This window comes from Rhamphochromis sp. 'chilingali' (genome assembly GCF_963969265.1).
Source record: "Rhamphochromis sp. 'chilingali' genome assembly, chromosome: 19".
NCBI lineage: Eukaryota > Metazoa > Chordata > Actinopteri > Cichliformes > Cichlidae > Rhamphochromis > Rhamphochromis sp. 'chilingali'.
In genome coordinates this window covers 17,455,841-17,477,764 of record NC_137946.1, presented here as the reverse complement: position 1 = coordinate 17,477,764, position 21,924 = coordinate 17,455,841, and the positions used below count along the sequence as shown (strand labels likewise).

The 21,924-nt window shown below is 43.0% G+C and overlaps 1 protein-coding gene across 1 annotated transcript in view; it reads right to left on the bottom strand.

The window, feature by feature from the left end:
• Positions 1 to 507: 507 nt before the first annotated feature.
• Positions 508 to 21,924, bottom strand: part of dchs1b (dachsous cadherin-related 1b) — an 85,964-nt gene continuing 64,547 nt past the window's right edge. Inside the window, exons 6-29 of the mRNA XM_080867348.1 lie at positions 21,130 to 21,361; positions 20,768 to 21,004; positions 19,154 to 20,215; positions 18,753 to 18,940; positions 18,434 to 18,530; positions 18,173 to 18,330; positions 15,555 to 15,995; positions 14,939 to 15,234; positions 14,732 to 14,847; positions 11,688 to 11,927; positions 10,030 to 10,155; positions 9,685 to 9,894; positions 8,932 to 9,188; positions 8,635 to 8,841; positions 8,150 to 8,546; positions 7,921 to 8,034; positions 7,582 to 7,793; positions 7,301 to 7,452; positions 7,002 to 7,132; positions 6,549 to 6,835; positions 5,898 to 6,039; positions 5,618 to 5,789; positions 5,122 to 5,531; positions 508 to 5,019 (exon numbers count right to left, since the gene is read on the bottom strand). Of these exons, the coding sequence (XP_080723474.1) occupies positions 2,972 to 5,019; positions 5,122 to 5,531; positions 5,618 to 5,789; positions 5,898 to 6,039; positions 6,549 to 6,835; positions 7,002 to 7,132; positions 7,301 to 7,452; positions 7,582 to 7,793; positions 7,921 to 8,034; positions 8,150 to 8,546; positions 8,635 to 8,841; positions 8,932 to 9,188; positions 9,685 to 9,894; positions 10,030 to 10,155; positions 11,688 to 11,927; positions 14,732 to 14,847; positions 14,939 to 15,234; positions 15,555 to 15,995; positions 18,173 to 18,330; positions 18,434 to 18,530; positions 18,753 to 18,940; positions 19,154 to 20,215; positions 20,768 to 21,004; positions 21,130 to 21,361 (7,932 nt within the window). The 3' untranslated portion in view covers positions 508 to 2,971. The remainder of the gene's footprint in view (positions 5,020 to 5,121; positions 5,532 to 5,617; positions 5,790 to 5,897; positions 6,040 to 6,548; positions 6,836 to 7,001; positions 7,133 to 7,300; positions 7,453 to 7,581; positions 7,794 to 7,920; positions 8,035 to 8,149; positions 8,547 to 8,634; positions 8,842 to 8,931; positions 9,189 to 9,684; positions 9,895 to 10,029; positions 10,156 to 11,687; positions 11,928 to 14,731; positions 14,848 to 14,938; positions 15,235 to 15,554; positions 15,996 to 18,172; positions 18,331 to 18,433; positions 18,531 to 18,752; positions 18,941 to 19,153; positions 20,216 to 20,767; positions 21,005 to 21,129; positions 21,362 to 21,924) is intronic.

The window sequence follows — 21,924 nt, the reverse complement described above, 5'->3', positions numbered from 1 at the left end:
TGTCTTTATAGACCATTAACTCACAGCGTGCCCAGTGTTCATTGTATACCTGTGAAGTTCTGAGGGGCCTTAAATCAATTTGAAGAGTAAATGTAAAGGAGGAAGTCAAATGGACATCAGTGATGATTCTGTGCATCTTTTAATTTTTATTTTCACGAGCTACTATTTCAGTTTTGATACTCTGAGATTTCTTGGGTTACAGGGCTTTCTTTTATCTAGTTTAAAGCATATTTAAATGCTGCATGTTGTTACGGCTACAAAAAAGTCTAACAATATTTTATGACACAACAGTACTGTACCATGGATTTCAGACTTGGCTTACGTCTTGTCCTGCACTCGGCTCCGCGTAGATTTCTCCCAGATTTTGCAGCTTGAAGAACCAGCCAAGTATGTGCCTGTCGGAGCTGGATCGTAGCCAATATCAGCTGGGGCAGATTTGTTTTGGGCCATGCGTGTCACTGTGTAGTAGCCTCTAAGTACATGTGTGGTTGTGATTATTTGAAGTTGTGTGGGGTTAGTGAAGGAGTCTTGGGAGAGCAGGCTGTACACACAGCTGTGTGTGGAGGTGAACAGGCAAGCTGGGGCAGCAAGCCCCTTTATTTTTCTGGCAAGGCCACAGTTTGGGTTATATGTTTCATTTGCAAAGCAGCCAGATGAGCTACAGTTGTCTGTTTAATATCAGAAGAATGCATTTATCTGTGTGTAATTGCCCCTGTGATATGTTCAAGTGATCATGTTGAAGTGATCATCATTACCTCTCATTTGAGGCCTTGCATTTCTCTCCTACACTCAGGAGCTTCTGTCTCTGGCTCTTTCTCTTGGGCCTTGTCATAATCCATGACTAGCTCCTTCTGTACATAACAATAACAAAGAAATGCTGCGAGGCTGTGCGTGATGACCAAATGAGGCAGAAATCCCAAGCAGCTATGCAAACATGCCTATGCATCATATGAAATAAACATTTTGCAATTATTCATTCAGATCAGTCGCTTCTCAGTTCTCCTCTCGCTGTCTTGACTCCTGAAAAAGATGAAGTACGACTCCAATTTGTCAAAAGAGATCAGTAGGAATTTATTATTTGCTTTAAAAAAAGAAATACAGCTTCTTCTTTTTTTCTTTCTGTCTTCCATTGCTCCACTGATCAGTCACTGGCAGTCATCTCAAACTGAACTCCAAACTGCGGTTCTCAAACAAAGAAATGTTTCTGAAACAGCCAAAGAGCATGTAGTGCTGGAGCTGGGCTCGTGACATGAGTAACTTTAAGCTGGACCAGTGCCAGCTTTGCATGATGGGGATCTGCACGGTTGAACACAGAACAGAGGTAGAAACCAAATCTTGAAAACATCAGGACATCCAATCACTGCAATTAAAATGATGAGTTTGATGATGAGTATATATAAAGAATGAAAAACAAAAACAACATTTTAAGATTGCTAAAACTGAGTCTGAGCAGTGGGTGTGGGTGGGGGGGCTGGTGTAAAACACCTCATCATGCTACTGACATTCTCGATGTGTAAAGTCACAGACATAAAAAACAGCACTGGTGGCTAAATCCTTGTACAATCATTAGGGCTCATGTATTCAGCCTTTTGGTTGCCACTTGTCTGGCTCGTGTGCTACATCTCTCCGGGTTTTGCCATTTGAGAATCTCATCCTGTTCATCGTTGTTTTCTTTGTACTGAGATGAACAACTTCACAGTAAAACGCATTCAGGTGAATGAGTGATGTAACTGATTTTAGGAAGCACTTTCTTTGAAAGACACAGAGGTGAACAGCAAACCGAGTTGTCCCTGAATAACAAAGGGAATCTTCTGTCACGGCGTGGCGCAAGTGCAAGTGCAAGTGCATGCCACGACAGTGCTGAACAGCTGCAAAGTGGAAATACAGACTGATCACAGATTTTTCTTCATCTGATTTATATGTGTTTGATTTAGGATGATCAACAATTTGACAAAAAAAAAATCTCAACACAGCATAAAGTGAGCTGCTGATGGTTTCCAAAGCTTGTGGTTGAAAGTCCTCTTTTCTTATTATAAATAATGCTAAAAACACAAACGCCTTCCTGTCACTCAATTCTGAACAATCACAAGTCTCTATAAACCTAGGAGACACATACAGTACACATAATGTAGCCCACATACATACAAATACACATATATTCAAATACTCAAAAACAATAACCTCTTCATGTGAAATAATGGATCTGAAATCATAAATTTATATAAAAATATAAAATAAAGGTTAAATCCAAACGAGTGTTGTCCGAAAGGTGAGAAAAATAATAATCTCAATTGTTTTTTTCACTATGCGATGCATTGGCAAATCAATGAATCAGTGTCTCTGTGAACACACACCGTTTGTCTGTCCATATGATCCGACGGGTGCGTCCAGAGACCATTCTCAGAGTAGCCACTAGATGGGTTTAATACTGGAGGGTAAAAAAACAGAAGTCCACAGACACAAAGAGAGGAACGAGGTCCTTAGCTCTCTGGCCAGCCAGCGAGGTAACATGAAAACTACACATTTATCTATCTACACACTAAGGGATCTCTGACTGCAGGGCATGGTAAGTGCACATTTTCTATTTGGCTCTTAACCCCGATCAGTTCGTGGAGTCCTGCGTCACTTTGTAGTGGATGGGTGGGCTGCTGCAGTCGAGCCCATCACACATATTCCTGCAAAGCTGCCGACACAATGGCAGTACAAATATTCTACCAGGAGACAGACGCTAAGTATTTTTTGTGGGTATTGCCCACCAAATGTCACTAGCGGGGAATTTGGGAAACCTTGATTTCTTTTTGTGGAATAAGACAAATGTTTTTGAGAATGACAATAAAACTGACACCATCACCGCTTGCTTTCTTTTGATCCATGCAAAAGAACATCCAAATGCTGGTCAGTCATGCTTTGTTCAGGTTGTCCGTCTTAGAGTTTCTCCCTAAATAGTAATGTCATGTTTCAAATGTTTCAATTATATTCTCATCTCATGATCGGGACTCTGTTCCAGTGAGGGCTCCCTGGTGCTGATCATGGACGCTGAGGGCCCTTGGTTGACTCCAAATGGAGAAACAGCTGGCGATCGAGCTGCCAGAGGGGACAGAGACGGGGAGAAGCTCGGTGACATCGCTGCTGATGAAATAGATCCCTCGTGACTGATGGGGGACCTGCGGAGTGAAGCCAAGTGGGGGAATGTCCGCCCAATTACAGGGACTTTGGGAGGAACTGACATGGCTCCTGGGTGGGCCACTGATGTGATGAGAGGTGGAGGGTCAATTCTAGGTTTAGGATCCATTTTGGGCTTGGGCTGGAAGGGCTGGCGAGGGTTCTGACTTTGCTGAGCAGTTTCATCTTTCAGCCTGGCAATCTCTGTGAAGACATTTGCAAGAGGCTGGAACTGAGGGCACCAGTTGAGTAGGTAATCCCAGTTATAGCTTCCACGGAGCTCCTCGTCACTGGCAACAATAGCTGTGAGGGAACCATCTACGGAAGGTTTCCCATCCTCCGGAAAGGCATAATCCTTGGGGAGGGAAATATTGAGACCACGGCCCACTCCTAGGTAACCACCTCCCTCATCCCTGTAGACCGGGAGCTGTCCAGAGAGTAAGGTCCCACTGAGGCTGCCACCTAGCTTCTTTCCTTTGAACCAAGTGCTGCCCTCCAAAGCTGCAGGCTCACAGGAAATATCAGAAAGCTGGTCAGCATCCTGCTGGATTCCAGAGTCTGGTCCTCTGGCAGAGATGTGCTCCTGCATTGATGAGGTGATGGATGCAACGCGGGGATACTCATTTATCATCCTGATCTCATCATCCTCTGCTGCTTCAGCTGATCCTCTACCACTGGAGTGAGAAGGATCCAAAGACCCTCCTCTAGTGTAGGGTCCGCCACCAGCACCACCTTGGTCACCAGCATAGCCTGGCAAGGCCTGGTGGTAGATCCTTTCTCCCCCTGGCCCAGGGCTGCAATCATCCAGTTTTTGCAAGGCAGTTCCCGAGGCAACAGTTCTGTTTCCTGTCTCCTGGCCTTTCTTTCTCCTGCGTGACTTGACCAGGAACACAACCACTGCCATGACCACAAGCAATACGATAAAACCAAGAGACACAGCAACTATGCTAATAACCAGGATGTTGACGTCAGCGGCCAGGCCAAAGTTGGTGTTTGTCACATCGATGGAGACCTGGGCTGTAGTAGTGCGAGATGTATCCAGAGGGCTGTGAGCTTGCACGTCTAAAGTCATAACTCTGGTTTCCCGTTTACTCCGACCCGACCCACTGCTGCTACTGCTGCCTGAACTGTCCAGCTTGAGAAAGACCACCCCAGTGGTTTTGTTTACATCAAAATATGGAGAGCTGGCAGTAAGAGAATAAAGAACAATACCATCCACCCCTTCATCCTCATCACTTGCCTGGACCTGGCCAATGCTTTGTCCTTTCTTGGCTCCCTCTGGAACTTCAAAGGAGAAATCAGAGGATGTGAAGAGTGGGTCATACTCATCCTCACCCGTGACAAACACCTGTACAGTCACAGTGGCTGAATGGTTGCCTGAATCCGCTGCCACTGCGACAAAACTGAAGGTGTTGACCTTCTCGAAGTCAAATGGAATTTTGCTTCTGATTTCTCCTGAGTTCTGGTCCACAGCAAAGCTTTCTTTTCCTGCCCCAGACCGTTCCAACATGTAATACTTCAGCTGGCCAAAAACCCCTGTATCGTGGTCTATCGCGTGCAGAACAGTCACCGCTGAGTTGGCTGGCTGGTTTTCTCTGATACTGGCTATCAGGACATCCACAGGGAAGAACGGATGGTTATCATTCACGTCTTTGACCTCAACAATGACTGGAGCTAGGGCGAAGTGACCCTGTCCATCTGTCACTTGAACAATGACAACATGTGTGGGCTGGTGCTCGCGATCGAGTGCTCGCTGAAGCTTTAAGGCTCCACTCCACGGGTCCACAGTAAATAAGTTCACCTCATTCCCAGAGCTGATAGAATACTGGACTTCAGCATTAGGAGTTGAGTCAGGGTCTGTTAAAAAATACAACAACAGAGTTCAAGTATATAACTGAGAGACCAAACAAGACAGCGAGAAACATTTACAGGTGACTGGATGAAAGAAGGAACACCCACCTGTAGCAGTCAGTCGTATGATCTCAGTCCCAGCGGTAGCACCCTCAATCAGTGACACGGTGTATTCTGCTCTGGTGAATGCTGGAGGATTATCATTCACATCACCGATCGTTATCACCGCAGCAACACTAGAGCTCCTCTGCGGCACGCCGCGGTCTGACACTACCACAGTGAGGTTGTACAGTGACTTGGTTTCAAAGTCAACTCCCTCGGCCAACAGCAGAGTCCCAACCGTCTGAAAGCCCCGTCCCTCCAGGAAGCGCACGCTGCTTTCGATCTGGAATGCGTTTCCTTCATTTCCGCTGGCAATGGCAAAGTCGAAGCCGCAGTTTTCTCGAGAGAGGTCGCTGTCGAAGGCTTCAAAAGTGAGAACTGTCGACCCTGGGATCGTGTCTTCAGAAACCGTAGCCCTGCAAACCAACCAAAGAGTATTATGTGAAGACGGCTGTTCGGGTTGCACCTCAATATGTCCAAATTCTAATGAGCACAGACTGACCTGTACTCCGACTGGTGAAACACAGGAGCGTTGTCGTTGACGTCGGATATTTGAACTTGGACTGTAGTAAGAGAGGAGAGCGGGGGCAGGCCTCTGTCGCGAGCTTCAATGACGATGCTGACTGATGGGCGCTCGGGGTCAAACTCAACTCTGTGATTGATGAACAGAGTTCCTGAAATCAGAAGGAAATGAGATGAACTTACTCATTGTGCCAAAAGTGTTATTAAAAATGAGCGCAGGGAAATAAAATAGAGCAGGAAGCAGCCAAGCTTATCTTTACCATTGCTCGGGTCAATGTAGAAACCCTCCTTGGTTGACGACATCACTTTATAGGTGATCCTGCCGTTCTCGCCGGAGTCCCTGTCAGTCGCTGTTACTGTGATAACTGCACTTCCTGGTGGTGTGTGCTCAGGAAGAGTAACCTAAGAGAAAAAGAGACATTAATTCTAACATTTGGATACAGGAAACAAACACCCCAGCATTGGATCATATAAACCTATAACTCACTGTGTGGAGGGCAACAGGCACTGCCTTCACAGAGGGGAAAATACTTTTTATAATGTAGTTCCTTTATCCTGTGTGTGTTTTTCTTTATACTGAGGTCATTTCCTGAGACAGAGTAGTATATTTTTTACAGGCTCATCTCCACAATGGTCCCCAAGTTAATATTAGGTAGTTAAATTTTATCACACCCACTGTGTGCAAGTCAGAAGTGTACAAATGTGTATTCAATGTGTTTCAAGCCCACAAGTGCATTTAATGTTGTCTACTAGAAATAAACTGTTTCTGAAAATAATTCACTTTCTTTTAAGATCTTATAATTTGTGAATACCTCAGACAAAAACACATTCAAGCAACTTTCTCTTTAGGTGCCTGTTGGGATTTTTAGAAAACAACAACAAACACAATAAAAATAAAATTAACGGCATACCTGATAAAGATCATGTGTAAATGCTGGTGCATTGTCATTAATATCTTCCACCAAAATTGTAATGTTGGCCTCAGTTTGGTGCTGGCTGTCAGTGGCTCTGACAGTCAGGGTGTACCACGTCTTCTCCTCAAAGTCCAGAGGGGCAGTGAGTGACACGCCTCCACTATAGCGGTGAATCCCAAACTTGCCTAGTGCTGTTGGGTCTAGCTGTAAAGAGTAGGAGAGGGCAGGACTGGAGTCGACGTCGTTGCCCGTCACGAGAGTGATTTCAGTGCCTATCAAAGTATCTAACAGAGAAAGAAAGTGGAAATGAACTTATTAGTTGCATTCAAACACACCACATATATTGCACAGGCATGATTTGTTTGATGATGATCCTTACTGTTTGTAAATGTCAGCACTGGGTGTTAACCAGAAACTCCAACAATACCTTTTAAATTCAGCAAAACTTACTCTCTGGGATGCGGATTTCCTGGTGTATGGGAATAGTGGGACTGTTGTCATTCTGGTCAACAATAATGACCGTCAGTGTGGCTGAACCTGCGAGCCGTGGACTTCCTCTGTCAGTTGCTGTAACTACCAGCCTGTGGGTGAGAAGAGAAGGTGATAATCCAAACTGTCCTCTGTTATTACACTTTGGTGCTACATGAATAGAAATGAATTTAACTGGATTGAAAATTATGTGAATATTCCGTTTCAGACTGATCACATTTTGGTTACAAAAGCAAGAAAGTAAAAGTTGAAGTTCTTACTTAGTTTGAGTAAAGATCTCACGGTCCATGATGGCTGCTGTGGTAATGCTTCCTGTCACAGGATCAATCTTGAAGAGGCCACTCATCCTTGATGACTGGATGGAGTAGGTCACCTGACCATTTTGGCCCTGATCCACATCCTCAGCAACAACCTGGAAAGCGAGGACAGAAAGGGAAACAAAGAGGAGGAAATTTATTTGTAGCCTTTGTAGAACTCCAATAGACCAAATATCTCTGTAACTCTGTATTATTATTATTATTATTTTAACATTTATGAGCACCTGTATGATTGGCATTTCATATCCTTGTGCTTCCTTCATGTAGGCCACATAATTCTGCAGCTGGAAGCGAGGAAGGTTGTCATTGACATCCTGCAGGATCAAGTTGAAAGCCATGTAAGATGTAGAGGACACAGTTTCAGCCTTCACAACAAGACGGAGTCTTGGGGTGTCTTCAAAGTCTAGTTCATTGGAGGTCTGCACCCTTATTTCACCTGTGGAACAAACAGTAGGAAGATTTGATTAAAAAATGAAGATCACAATATCCTTATACTAATTAACCATCTTGATAACACATTGCACGAGACATACTTTAAGAAACACTTAAAGGGTGAGTGTTACCTGTCGAAGAGCTGATACTGAAGGCCTGCTTTCTGTTCCCACTGAAGAGGCTATAGCTGATACCGTTACGAGAACCATCTGGGTACTGAGCTTGAGCCTGAGCCACAGTGGTACCTGAATTTTTTCAGTGGAGCAGAGAAAAAAAATGTGTTTGTAATTGTTTTAAAAAATGATATAGGAGAATTAAAACCTGGTGCACTACTTGCTATTCCTGATAACACTGCCCAACCTTTCTCTGCATTCTCCTGTATGCTGACATCTCTAGCATTCCTCGAGAAACGAATTCCACTGTATTCCACCTCCTTCACATAAATGATCACAACACCCTGTGTCGACTGAGCTGGGCTGCCTTGGTCCATGGCCTCCACTATCAGGGTCCTTTGTGCCTGGGTGAGGTCCGCCAGTCGCTCAGTGGCCTGTATCTCCCCAGTTAGGGAGTTGATACTGAAGCCTTTCACTGGGGTGGCGAAACGGTAAAACACAGAACCATTTGCTCCAAAGTCCTTGTCCTCTGCTTTCATCGTAGCTAAAACCCGCTGGGAACGCCTGTTGGACACTTCAATGACCAGTGGATCTTGGATGAAGAAGGGGGTGTTGTCGTTGACATCCAGGACAGTTACTGTCACCTGTAAGGAAGATATCATGTCTGAAATTAGATTTCAGATCATAAATTCAAGCCCATTAAACACCTGAAACAGCTAACCCCTCATTTACCTGAGCAGACGAGTTCCTAGGTGCAGCCGGTGAAAGGTCAACAGCAAAAACCTGGAAGCTGTATGACGCCAGTTTTTCGCGATCCAGAGGAGCTGACGTGGTGATGCGACCATTGTGCTCAACTACACTGAATGCGCCATGCGCCTCTTGACTGAGGAAATACAGAACCTTCCCATTAAGGTCTTCATCAGTATCAGTGGCTGAAACCTAGATACATACAAAAAAAAGTCAGATTATTAAAAACTTTTTTTCAAGTATTTACAATTTTTGAATATATTTATTTCCATTTCATCCCACCTCAAGAACCTGTGCTCCCTCTATAGCATCCTCTGAAATTTCCACCGAGTAGCTACTTTTGCTGAAGACGGGGTTGTTGTCATTGACGTCCAGCACGTTGACTTCCACTGTGACAGTAGCACTGAGAGCAGGGCTGCCTCGGTCTGTGGCCACCACCTCCAGAGTGTACTTTGCATGCGTCTCCCTGTCGAGCCCGCGAGACGTCGACAGGGCTCCTGTGCTGGCGTGGAGTTGAAAATCTCCATCAGGGTCCCCGGCTAGAAGAAGTGGATAGAAAAAAAACAAAAAACCAACCTGAATTCAATGCTGAAAGACGGAGAGGAATGGAGACATCTGTGCCAGCTCTGCACTTAGTCCAGATTTTCTCTCTAGAGAGGTAGTAGTGCTTTTGATAAGACTATATCAGGAGCAAACATTTGGCCACTCTGTGCAGGTTTTATTTGAGATATGGGAGAAACAGGGTCTAGTAAAACACAATAGGGTAAATTAGTCCAAAATCTCCTAGTCAGGACTAAACTCTTACAATAGAGTAGGTACAATATCAGCAAAAATGGGTCCAGGAGTCAATTTTAGTAACACATTAAAATCTCTAAATTCAAACTTTATGATTTTCTGGCCTCTAAAAAAACAACAAAAATGACAAAAATGTAATGTTTCTCCCAGTAAACAGCAATTACAGCAATTGTGGGAACCTAAATCACTCTTTAAAATCTAATAAAATACTTGGATTGGACACACAATGCAGTTTCTCACCAGCAATTCTGTACTCCAGCTCTCCACCAGGACCTGAGTCAGGGTCTGTGGCCTTGAGGATGCAAAGCTCTACAGGAGCCTGGTTCTCTGGCACTTCAAGTCCATAAAACGGCTTTGCAAAGATTGGAGCGTTGTCATTCACGTCCTGCACCTCCACTCGGACTACAGTCTTGGCAAAGTTAGGAGGGAGGCCTCCATCCCTGGCATATACTGATATGAGACAGAAATAAAAGAGATGTTAGAGTGAGTAAAGCAAGTTAAAATAAACTGTTCATATGAGCTGATGTATGCTTAAACTAACACATTAATTAAAGCATTTAAATAAACTCGTAAGGCATTTAATACCTGTAAGAGTGTAGTGATCCTGTAGCTCTGTGTCCAGTTCCTTTGTGGTGGTGATGGCTCCTGTCACAGGGTTGATTATAAAGCCTTCCTCTGATACTCCTCCGTATGTTATTTGTCCATTAGAACCTTCATGAAAAAAAACAAGACGCAAATAGAAATAAAGGCACACAATGGACTTGGCTACATTAAATGTAATAAGGCAGTAATTTCAAAGAATTACAGCTGCAAGTGCCGGTGCCGTAAACTTATAAGGCTCTGGATGAAGATTGTGACCACACATTATCGTTAGCATCTGCATGTGATTGATTTAAAAAGATTTGGTTTCTCAAAACCATTTATGTGTGTGGTTTAGTTCTATGGTTTTGGGGGCTGATCGGCTTCCTTCTTACTCATTAAACCAGCACTGAAACTTGGAACCTTTTTTTCCTTCCATATCGTGACTTTCTTGGCATTATTCCTTTGGCCAAAAATAACAACTGTCTTCAATTTGTACAATTTGCTCATCCTGAACTAAACGAGATCTTACTTTTTAAAGACGTTTTTGTCAGAGCCATGTATTAGCAATTGGAAAATGTCTCATTTTTAGGACACATTTATTTAATTTTAAAATACAATGCAAGCTGCTGCTGCACAGGTATCAAGCTACTAGCTTACATAACATTCTGTCATATGTTAGTCACTGGGAACCTTTGTTCCCATAGGTGGTCCCTTCAAATTCGCACCTCAAAGTTTAGAGTAGTTCATTTCAATACAAGCTCACTTAACATAAACACAGAGCACTTAACAAAAGGTATAAAGATACGATACTCATGAAATATAAAGAAGAAGAAAATGAAGAATTTCAGTGAATGTCTTTGTTTAGCAAGTTACTACTTCATGATTTAGTTTAGTGTTTTAAAACATGATGATATAATAACTCATATTTTACACAGTGTGTATATTCTGTCATTAGAAATTGGTTTGTTGTTGTTTTTGAGGTTTATATCAGTAAGGAAGCTGGATAAATACAAACTTATGGAGAAGTGTTGCGATTAAAGAAAACCAATCAGAGTAGATGGAGCAATATTGGGTGAATTTTACCTTATTTTTGTAAAGTATTTCTTTCTTTTTTTTTTACTAAATGATTTATTTTTACTTTTACTAAATAAAACAAACTTTTTGCAGCTAATGCTAATGTTGGCTTATTTTCACATTCCTACTAGTCTAGTTCACTTAAAACATTAAACAGCAGTGAGAAAAATGTCACCCATCAGTCATGTGACTGAGATAAAGTGGTCTTGTCAAGTCATGATTGGTTTATTTTAATCTCTTGCTCTCCAACTCAAGCACTTCTCCCACCTCTCAGCTCAGCAGTCATGACTGAGATTAAGCTGAGTCTCTTAAACTCTCATTCATTTGTTATAGCTTCATATGTTCAGTCCCAATTATTTAAAAGAAAATTCACTTTCATTTTAACCTCATATATCCTACTAGTGTTCACTGGCCATGTTTTTAGATGTCTAGCAAGTTGAGCGGACAAATTGAAGACATAAATTGCAGATATATTCTGCAGCAAACAGAACATATTTCTGCACATCCTCCCTGCCCTTTAAGCTCACTTCTTCTTATTGACTGCACATACTCTAAACTTAAAACTGTAATAAAACATTTAAACCAACCTTGGTCCCGGTCAGTGGCCGTTACTGTCAACACTGAGGCTCCTGGTCCTTGGTTTTCCATCACCTGTGCCTCGAACTCTGCCCGCAGGAACACTGGAGCCTCGTCATTCACGTCAATCACCTGCACGCACAGCACCTGAGAGGTGGAAAGCTGCGGTATTCCATGATCTTCTGCTACAATAGTGAGATTGAAGATTTCTTGCTCTTCACGGTCTAGGGATTTAAGGATGGAGAGAGAGCCTAGGAGGGAAAGAAAAGAATAATCAGAGAGTGCTGCATAACAGCTTTCGAAAACTTTCCCCCAAATACTTAAATTGAAACAGATACTCTAAAACAGATTTTTTTTTTGGCCTTTTTCTGTGTTCCTTGCTGTTTTTGTGTCTAAGTGTGTGTTTGGATTATTTTTGCGAACGTGCAATTTTCTGTACCTGTGATTTTCTGTATCTTTTATGCCTGAAGGACTTGTAAAAGCAAAAACCTTCACAGCTTTGCTTTATGAGATTTTCCACTGAAAGCCCAGAAAGTACAGCTACTTCATACCAGCTATTCAATTCTGGCACTTTGAACATGCATTGAAATGTGTATCTACTTATTATCACTTAACATGTATGATTACTGTAAACACTGTAAAACAGGCACACAGGTAAACACACGCTTCTGTTCGAGCTGCAATCCCAAATCAACTCATGGCCTTGCCTTAGGTCAATATGCTTTTTTTTAATGCAACACGATCATATGTTTGCATTTAAGTCTGCAAGCCATTAACCGAAATGGGTATTTTATGTAAATCATACCAGTTTACACAGCGTCTGTGATTCAGACTCTTACCTAGATGTCACAAACCAGTCATCACCCTGACGTTCAAGGCAAAGTAAGAGGCCATATGAAGTGTGTGTGTGTGTGTGTGTGTGTGTGTGTGTGTGTGTATACTTTTCGCATGAGTCTACAAGCTTAGCCGGCATGCAGAAGCCTGAGAGACGTGTGTAATTTCTAAATGTTACAGCTTGCCAAACATACATTGTGTGTAGAACTTTTTGTGAGGCTGAGGCTCTGATGTTTCTGTGAGGTCTCGCTAGCTGCCCTGTTTTAGTTAAAAGAAAACAGATGCAAACCATCTAGCGAACTATTGCATTACACACTCGAGCCTATTTTGCTTTACTGATACAGTATCGACCATATGATAAAGGCGGTGTTACCCTTTATCATCAAATGCCATATTAAATATAAGAAAATGTACATTAAAGAAAATGCAGTGCTGTAAAAAAGCCCTCATTTCTTTATATTTTGTTAGGAAAATGTGAAACAGGTGCAGCAATTTATTGAAACGTGTCGCCACACACAGAAACATATTATATAAGTAGGGCAAAAACAGTATATAAGGCAAAACAGTGTTTTGAACAGTTTTTATAACTCTAACAAACTTGAAAGTTAATATTTGGTCTGACCACCTTTATTCTTCAACATAGCCTGAATTCACTTGGGCAAGCCTTCTTATAATTTCTTCAATTAGTCTTGAATATTAGGCTTATTATTAGGCTTTAGAAAACACTAGTTTGATCAACTGAAGGGTCAGATGCAGGTCCTGTGTCAACTTTTTGTTGGATTTTTTCATATTGCTTTAAGACATGACTTTCATGTATTGTTCATATTCTATAAATAATTTTACAGGCCTGCCACATCTTTTTCACTGCACAGCATGGGAAGATATGCCAAGTTTTCAGCTAATAGCTCTTCGGGAGTCACATTGTTGTTGCAAAAATCTGATTTTATGTCTGTTAAAGTGTGTTATCTTTGGCATTTTTTGTAGATTCGACTAAAGAAATGGGGAAAAATATGTGTTATGTGACAGGCTGCTGGTAACAAAGCGCCTTAAGTTGTCTCTTATGCTTAGACAAAAAACTACTTCAATCATTCAATCTTTTGTGTGTTTGAATGATTCATAGGTCAGAGTTAAGTGTTTTAACAAAAACATTCCTTCGAAAATGCTCAGGCACAAGACTTGGACTGAAAACGAGGGGGGAAAAAGCAGCCAGTGTCCAAAGATGAACTTTGAAAGACCCTCACAAACCCTGGAGAACTATTCCTCAACGCCACTTTAAAAAGTTAGAAGAAAGTGTTGTTTCTTGGAAGCTAAATATAAACAAATCAGGGGTGGCTCAAAACTTTTGCAAAGTAAGTAAGAATATTTAATCCACAGCGCATAAATCACCCAAGTATCCATTTATCCAAGCATATTACTTAAATGATGCTCTAAATAGTCAGATATAGAACTTTATAGGCAATCAATAAAATGTAAATTGTAGTTCATAAAATAAAGTAATTGAAAATTAGAACAGCTTGCAGAGCAGATATATCACTTATAAGCAATAATAAATCTAGTGATACCCTTCACATTAGCCCAGGGGTTTGGTGCATGTCTTCACAATACATGCTAATGTGTCACTACAGCTATTAATAACCAAAAGCCTAACACCAACACGCCTGAGAAACAAACCAGAGGTGAAATCACTCCCTGTTAAGGAGCCAGACACTTGACAGTAATGGCGTAAAGACTTTCTTCCATCTGGAAGCTACATTAAGTGTCTGTGTCGTAGTTGTTAATCTCATCCCAGAAAGCGCTGAGCACGCCCACACCACCACGCTCCAACAATGAAGAGATCACATATGAAGAAAAAAAATATCAAGAGCTATCCACATCTCGAGCCCAAATAAAGATTGGTTCCCATGAACAAATCCATCAAGAAAAGGACACCAAGTATGATTCCAAAGAAATATTACACAGCAGCACTTCAGTGTCTAATTTTGATCTTCTGGAAAGTTTTGTTCATCCAGGCGGCTTCCATCAATCATTAAATCCCAAAGAAAAAGGCCACAGGCTTGTCCTGCTGTGTTAGATCACTTAAAGCACAAGGAACTATGTGGTGAATTTTACTCGTTTTTTGATGGAGTGTAAATTGGATAGTCATGGAAAGTTCCCTACGTCTTGAGATATCGATTTCACATTACAGTATTTTCAAATGGTACGCCCCACCCTCAAAGCTCACCGGTGTCAGGGTTCAGGCTGAAGCGACCAGCACTGTTGCCTGCCTGAATTCTGTATGATACTCTGCCATTTTCTCCTTCGTCTGAATCTCGAGCCATGACGTACAAAATCACAAACCTGTCAACGAAGACACAAACCAAACATCATCACGGAAATGCACTTGAGGATTCCAAAGATATTTTATTACCGACACTGACGTGACACTCACCCTACAGGCTGATCCTCCATGACGCTGACTGCAGATGGAGAGCTGAAGACCGGCGCATTGTCGTTTTCGTCTGTCACGAACACTCGGGCGGTGACCGAACTCCAGCGTCTCTGAGAGATATCCACTGCCTGGTCTGTGGCTCGCACCACGAGGTAAAGGGAGGGTGTGGACTCACGGTCTAACTTCTGCCCCAGGGTGAGGACTCCGCTTGACGGGTCAAGGATGAGGAAGTCAGGAGTTTCAGGCCAGAAGTGCTCGATGGAATAGCGCAGCTCACTGTTGGGTCCACTGCCATCCTATAAAACAAAAAGAAAGAATAGATAAATTAGACAGGAAGTGGATAGATTATTCTCCTTCTACTTTTCTTCTGCAGAAAATTTAACAACAACAACAATGATAATGAATTGATCATTAAATTAATAAAATACTTTATTAGGATAAAACGATCAATTTGAAGATGTCAGTTCTGTTAACAGATAACAGAATAACTGATATTTTAGGATTAAACAATGACAAAAAACAGTGAATACAAAGCTGAAAAGAACATGAATAACAACATAACTCAGATTAACTGTGCTTTATTGAAAGCATATTGATCCCATACACTCTTTCCTACCTGATCCACAGCTTGGAAGGTGTATATGGAAGCCCCTGGTTCGATGTTCTCGTGGATCACAATGGTAACGGGGTCTTCAGTGAACTGGGGCGCATGGTCATTGCTGTCCTGCACGTTGATATCTAGTTTCACCAGGTGGCTGCTGGGAAATGCCTGAGAGAAGTCCGACACCTCGATGTGCAGGGTGTATCTTGAGCCCTTCTCATAGTCCAGCTCCCGGACCACGTACACATCGCCCTTTAAGTGGTCCACCATAAAGGTCCCATCGCGATCTGTCCCTCCCACGACCAGGTAGGTCACCTGGCCTTCCAATAGAGCAGATTCATGCTGATCAGGTGGACGGACTGAACCAATGACAGAACCTGGAGCTGCCCCTTCGACTGTGTTCAGGGTCATAGAGAGAACGTTGGGCTTGGGGCTGGACCTGGAAGAGCTGAGAACCTAAAGAAAAGGAAACTAGTGTCAAACAAACCAATTTCCTGAGTATTTGTGGTAAAGTCTTTCCAATAATAATTGTGATTTAAATTGCAGTGTAATTCATCCTTGGATCTGTCCCAAAACAGACTGAAACAACACTTCTCGGTAACAAAAAGGAGGAAAGCGGCAAGAAGCTGTATACGTGTGTTAAAGGATCTGATTTCCTCTGATATTCTGCAGACAATGCATCTATATGGCTCTCACCCCAACCCATCCCTAAACATAGCCTTGGGCTGTCGTCTGTTTCTGTTTTGTTGTTAATGCTATAATAACCTTCACAGGCACTCTCACTGTGCATGAAGGCATTACGTGTAATCCTTCCAGTAAATATCTTGACACTGCCGCATTGTGGCTTCAACTTGAGAGTCAGGCTTTGTGACCTGTGACAAAATAATGAAGGGTGTGATAGTAGGGAAAACTGTAAGTGTTCCAGTTCAAATAATTCAGAGCAATAAGCAACCTCCACATATGCTACAGGCTGCTCCAATGGGAAACAAATATGAGCCAGAGGGCCTTTGACACTTTGAACCACCTCAGGGTTCAACACTGCTCTGGGACGGATCAAAGAGCTCTGAGGAAATATAAGCAGATTTTCTGGTTTCATCATCATGAAATACACACACGGACACACACACTCCTTTGTCCTCAATACCTATAGCGATTAGTGGAGGTTTTTTTCCTCCATTAATTGGATTCAAACTAAAACTAAAAGAGGAGGGACATGATGTGGTTAAGTCTGACCACTTTTTGCACGTATTTGCAGGTGAAATGCGCTACTATCCACACGTTATCAAGGCCCATTTGTTACTACCTCACCCCCACTCACTCACAACTTGACCCATGAGACCTTTAATAACAACCTTTTAACTCTTACTCGTAAGAGTTAAATTCTTGGGGACTTTCCATCAGTTTTTAGAACTGAAAAAGCCTCTATCCTCTATCCTTGAAGCCTCCAGTTGCTATAACTCAAGTGCCTATAGGACTACATCACTACTTTTGATCACTTTTTATTAAAAAAAAAAAAACAAAACAGCAGTAGAAGCAGAAGTATGTTGCAGCTTTTCCTCCGTGCTTGATTGTAGTGCCGACACAAACAATAACTGATTGCACTGAAATTCTGGGCTCAAGCTCCAAATGGATGACTACAGCTGGTGAAAGTTTGTTTTTTAAGTAATTTGCTTAAATGCACTTCCTCAGATCACATAATTTAATGAGCTGGCAGCACTAACAAATGTGCTGCACTGCACTACTTATACTTTTTCGCCTCATTTGCCTTTTCTCTGTACAGGCTAACTATCATGTGTACTGTAGTACATGTGGTGTACAACGGTATCCGTGTGTCTGATTTTACGCGCAGCTAAGGGAAATGTTATCTCAAAATCATTAACTGGAAACGTTACCTCATGCAAGTGTTTGAACGTGTCATTACAGCGAGCGTGTCTCTGTGCGTGCATGTATCACTGCTTGCTACTGTACTGCGGTGTATTCCCTTTCTCTCTGTGTGATTTGATGCAGCTGGCTTTCATCAGATCTCATCTGGGAGCATTTGATTCCAAGGTGCCTGTTTCCCCTCTGTCTAATCTCAGAGCCGCACAAGCAGTGCACAGGCGAAATCTAAGGCAAGCACTCCCATCGTAATTAGCATCCTTTTCCTTTCTGAAACCACATCGCACAAAAACACTGAGCTCCTAAGCTTTTTTTTTTCCCTGCAGTTGAATTCCTGATATTGTATGTTGATATGGAGGACTGACCCTCCTCCAGAAAGTTCACAGTATTAGCTCAGTCTTTCGCACCATGGGTTCTAGTTACCCCTCTAACCTTTGGATCAGGAAACACCCACTAGATTGGATAGAGCTCTTTGTTTATAAAGGCACAGGTTCAGTTTCTCTCTTTCTCATATTTACCTCTTTTCCAAATTCCTTTGACAGTCAAACTGCTCACTGTTGTCCTCAGATTGAGGAAATTACAGCTTGTGTTACAAAAAGAAACGCAGAAGGACTGAGGTGAAGCACAGATGTTTAGGTTCGCTCACCAGACTTTGTGTCCAATCAGGAGACGTCACAGAATATTTTGGAAATTCAGTGCATATGAAGATGTTTGGCAGCTGGATGAGGATATGAAAATGTGCAGATTGTGTTTACTTGTATTTGTAGCTGGCAGGTGGAGCTGAGTGTCGGTGCGCCGTGGTCGGCAGCAGTCACAGTGAAGGCGTACTCGGCTCGCTCTGTCAATCTCAGAGGGGAAGCGCTTCTAAGCTCACCGGTGGTTGGATTGATGGAGAAACGCTCTGCTCTGGAGCCTGAAGTAAATGAAACAAACATTAACGATGTATGTTATGTGGATGCCGTGGCATGTGGAAAAATCTGTAAATTTGTGGCTATAAGATGAATTATGAGGCTCACCTGATAATGAGTAATAGATGGTGCCATTCTCTCCCTCGTCTGGATCTTTAGCTGCCAGCGTCCCTATGACTGTTCCTGATGGAAGCCCCTCAGTCACCTGCAAAGAAGTATTGTTACTCACCGGGAATGAACGCAACTGCAGATCCATTAAATCCTCACTTTTAGGGCAAGTTGCTACGATACCACCTCTCTGTGGGTTTATGTCACACCCCACTAATAAAACCCCAGCATGCATAAAAGAAAATTAGATTCATTGATAGATAAAATTTATCCCCCAAAGCTGCTTGCTGATATAACTAATCTCCCCCTCCCTTCTCACCTGAAGCACCAGCTCCCTGTCAGGTCTGGCATGAATGAAACTGGGGGCGTGGTCATTTTCATCCAGCACAGTGATATGTGCAGTCCCTGTTGCACTGCGAGGGGGCGTACCCCCGTCCTGTACAACCACAATAACCTGATAGCTGGACTGCTGCTCTCTGTCCAGTGCAAGGCGGGTGCTAATCTCACCTAAAGCAAAAAAAAGGACACGAGGGAAGCCGTTGAGTAATTACCGTGTTAATTTAATTTAATTGAGAAAGAGCAAATCATCAACTCCTCAGGGGAAATTATGCCAGTATTATCACTGCTTATGAAGTAACTACATTTCATGCTGTGCAGCACAGTTAAAAAAAAGTGTACTATTATCCCTATTTGTGTTATGGTTACGGTGTTTATTGTTACCTGTTTGCGAGTTTATCTGAAAATGCCTGTCTGTGTGCAGCAGCCTGTAGGTGAGTCGAGCATTTAGTCCTGCGTCTCTGTCCGTTGCAGAAACCCTGCCGAAGCCCGTTCCCGCGTGCAGGTTTTCTCTGACAGCCAGAAACACCCTCTCCTGGCTCAGTCGAGGGGAGTTGTCGTTTTCATCCGTCACTGTTACCCGGACGGTCGCGCTGCCGGTTCTTCCTGCACCTCCTGGGCCCGAGGTGGCAAGAACAGTCAACAGGAACATGTCTTTGACTTCTCGGTCTAAAGAGCTCCGAACAAACAGCCAACCGCTATCTGCCATGATGCCAAAACCTGCGGCATCACCATCAGGTCTGAGGCGGTAGGAAATAGAGGAGGAAGATGATGATGAGGAGGAGCTTCCACCATTTCCAGAAGCTTCTCTGTTAAGTGCACGGACCTGAAGGAAACGCGTGTTTAGAGGGGTGTTTTCACGTAGCTCCACGCGGTACGTAAGGGTATCAAAGTTTGGGCCTTGTGCGTCTTGTGCTTGGATGTGGACCACAAGGGTGAAGGTGGAGCTAAGTTGAGGGGCTCCACCATCCTTGGCAACCACCTGAAGGTCATAGCGAGGGACACTTTCATATGATAAACTCCCAATTAGACGTACCTCCCCACTGCCCCTGTCGACGCCAAATGTCCTCTGGCCACTGCTGCCTGCAGCCCCAGCAGAGACTAGATCGAAGCTGAGCTGACCGTTATGGCCGGAGTCTTTGTCGGTGGCCTGAATACGGTAGATAATCGTCCCCATTTTGGTGATCTCGGGTAAAAGAAGGGACTCTGATGAGGATGGCAGGAAGGTAGGGGCATTGTCGTTGATGTCTGCAATGGTTATGTGTACCCGGCTGATTCCATATGCCGGAGGAGAGCCAAATCGTGCCTGGATCTCCAGGTCAAGACTGGAGCAGGTCTCGTGGTCCAGAGGAAGGGCTGTGCGAATGGTACCAGAGGCACTGTCCACTGTAAAGTAGCCATGAGGGTCTCCAGATGAAATAGAGTAGAAAATATCCTTAGAGCCACCTGATGGAAGACAGAAGATGTAAGGAAATAGTGAGAAATTATGCCACATGGGATTTTCAAATGAAAATACAATAAAACAGAAAACAACTGAGGTTGAAATATTAAGTGTTTACTAAGAAATAATAATATGAAGACCAAGAATCAGATTCACTGAGAGCCTTGTATACCACCACAGCCATCTGTCAACTACACCACTGATTATTCTGACTCAAAATTACATCCCAATTAAAATCCATCATTAACCGTGAGAGAAAATAGGAGTGCGAGTAGAAAATAATCGCCAGTAAATTGTGCACCGTGAGACGGATGTGATTTCTTAATGGAGTGTATACAATTGTTGCTTGGTTATTTCTACAACTACTCGAGAGATAAGGCATCATGCTGCAGCCCATTAGTGCATTTTTGTCCTGGTACTTGTCAGGAAGATGAAAATGGGCAAGCCGCACAGAACTGCTTCTCACTAGGGAAGTATGCAAGTGTTAAAAGCAAGCCTGAAATAACCAAAGCAGACCCAGGAATCCAATAAAGCATGTGAGCGTACAAGGGCCTCACCTGTCTTAGCAGAAGCACGAACCACTCCCACTGCCGTCCCCCTGAGAACATCCTCCGACACGGTAAAGAAGTACTGTGCCTGTTCAAACACCGGAGACGCCACTGAGCCCCCGACGACGCTCACGTTCACTCTGGCATTTACCGGTGCTGTAAGACCGCCCCCATCCTCAGCCGATATGACCATGGAGATTACCGTGTTGGCTTTGCCATGGAGTGAGCGGGAGAGAGAGATCACACCTGCAAAAAATAGATACATACAGACAACAAGTTCATTTTTATGTGAGTCATTTTCACATGTCTTGGTTACGGTCGTAACATACATGATTGTGCTGCACATGCAATAATAATAAAACACTACACACCTGTGTCCTTATTAAGGGTAAAGAAACTAGATCCTCCTCCAGGTACAGTGCGGTAGGTTACTCTTCCGTTTTCTCCGACATCAGGGTCATTGGCTGTTACCTTGACGACAGACGTTCCTGGAGCACTATGGGTACTGAGACTGACCGTGTACAGGACTGGATAGAAGATGGGCCGGTTATCATTGATGTCCACCACCGTGACCCTCACACGGGCTACTGAACTTAGACCACCCTGTAAAGGAAATGTTAAAAAATGGTTTGGTCTACTTTATTTGACTACAGAAAACCCTAAAGTATCAGCAAGCTAAGCCACCTTACATGAGGAGGCACAAAGAAGAAAAGGACAGTGCTAGACTGGATCAGCAGGAGGAATACTGTATTGTGCTGTGTAATCTGCTTTTTTAACCTGCTTTGCTGCTATCAACAGCCCAACAGCTCTAAAAGTTTCTGAAAGTTATTTACTGTAGGTTATCAGGATTATCCACACATCAGTTGGTGACATCACAGAAGCTACATCCATGTTTTATGTGCTGTCTTTAGCAGAAACCACAACTCGAATGATATATCAGAGCTCTGCTGACTTGACTATTGACCCATAACTGGATGCTAAACCATAAGAAGTGCTAGTTAAGTTAAACCAACGTCTCCCTCCCTTCTAGCACAATGTAACAAGGAAAACAGCATTCACTCTGTGTATTACCCCCTAGTGAAAAGTAACAATGCAGGGCTTTTAAAGGTATTAAACTATTAGAACAGTTTCATCTCCATGCCGTTGAATGCATTAGTCAATGAGTT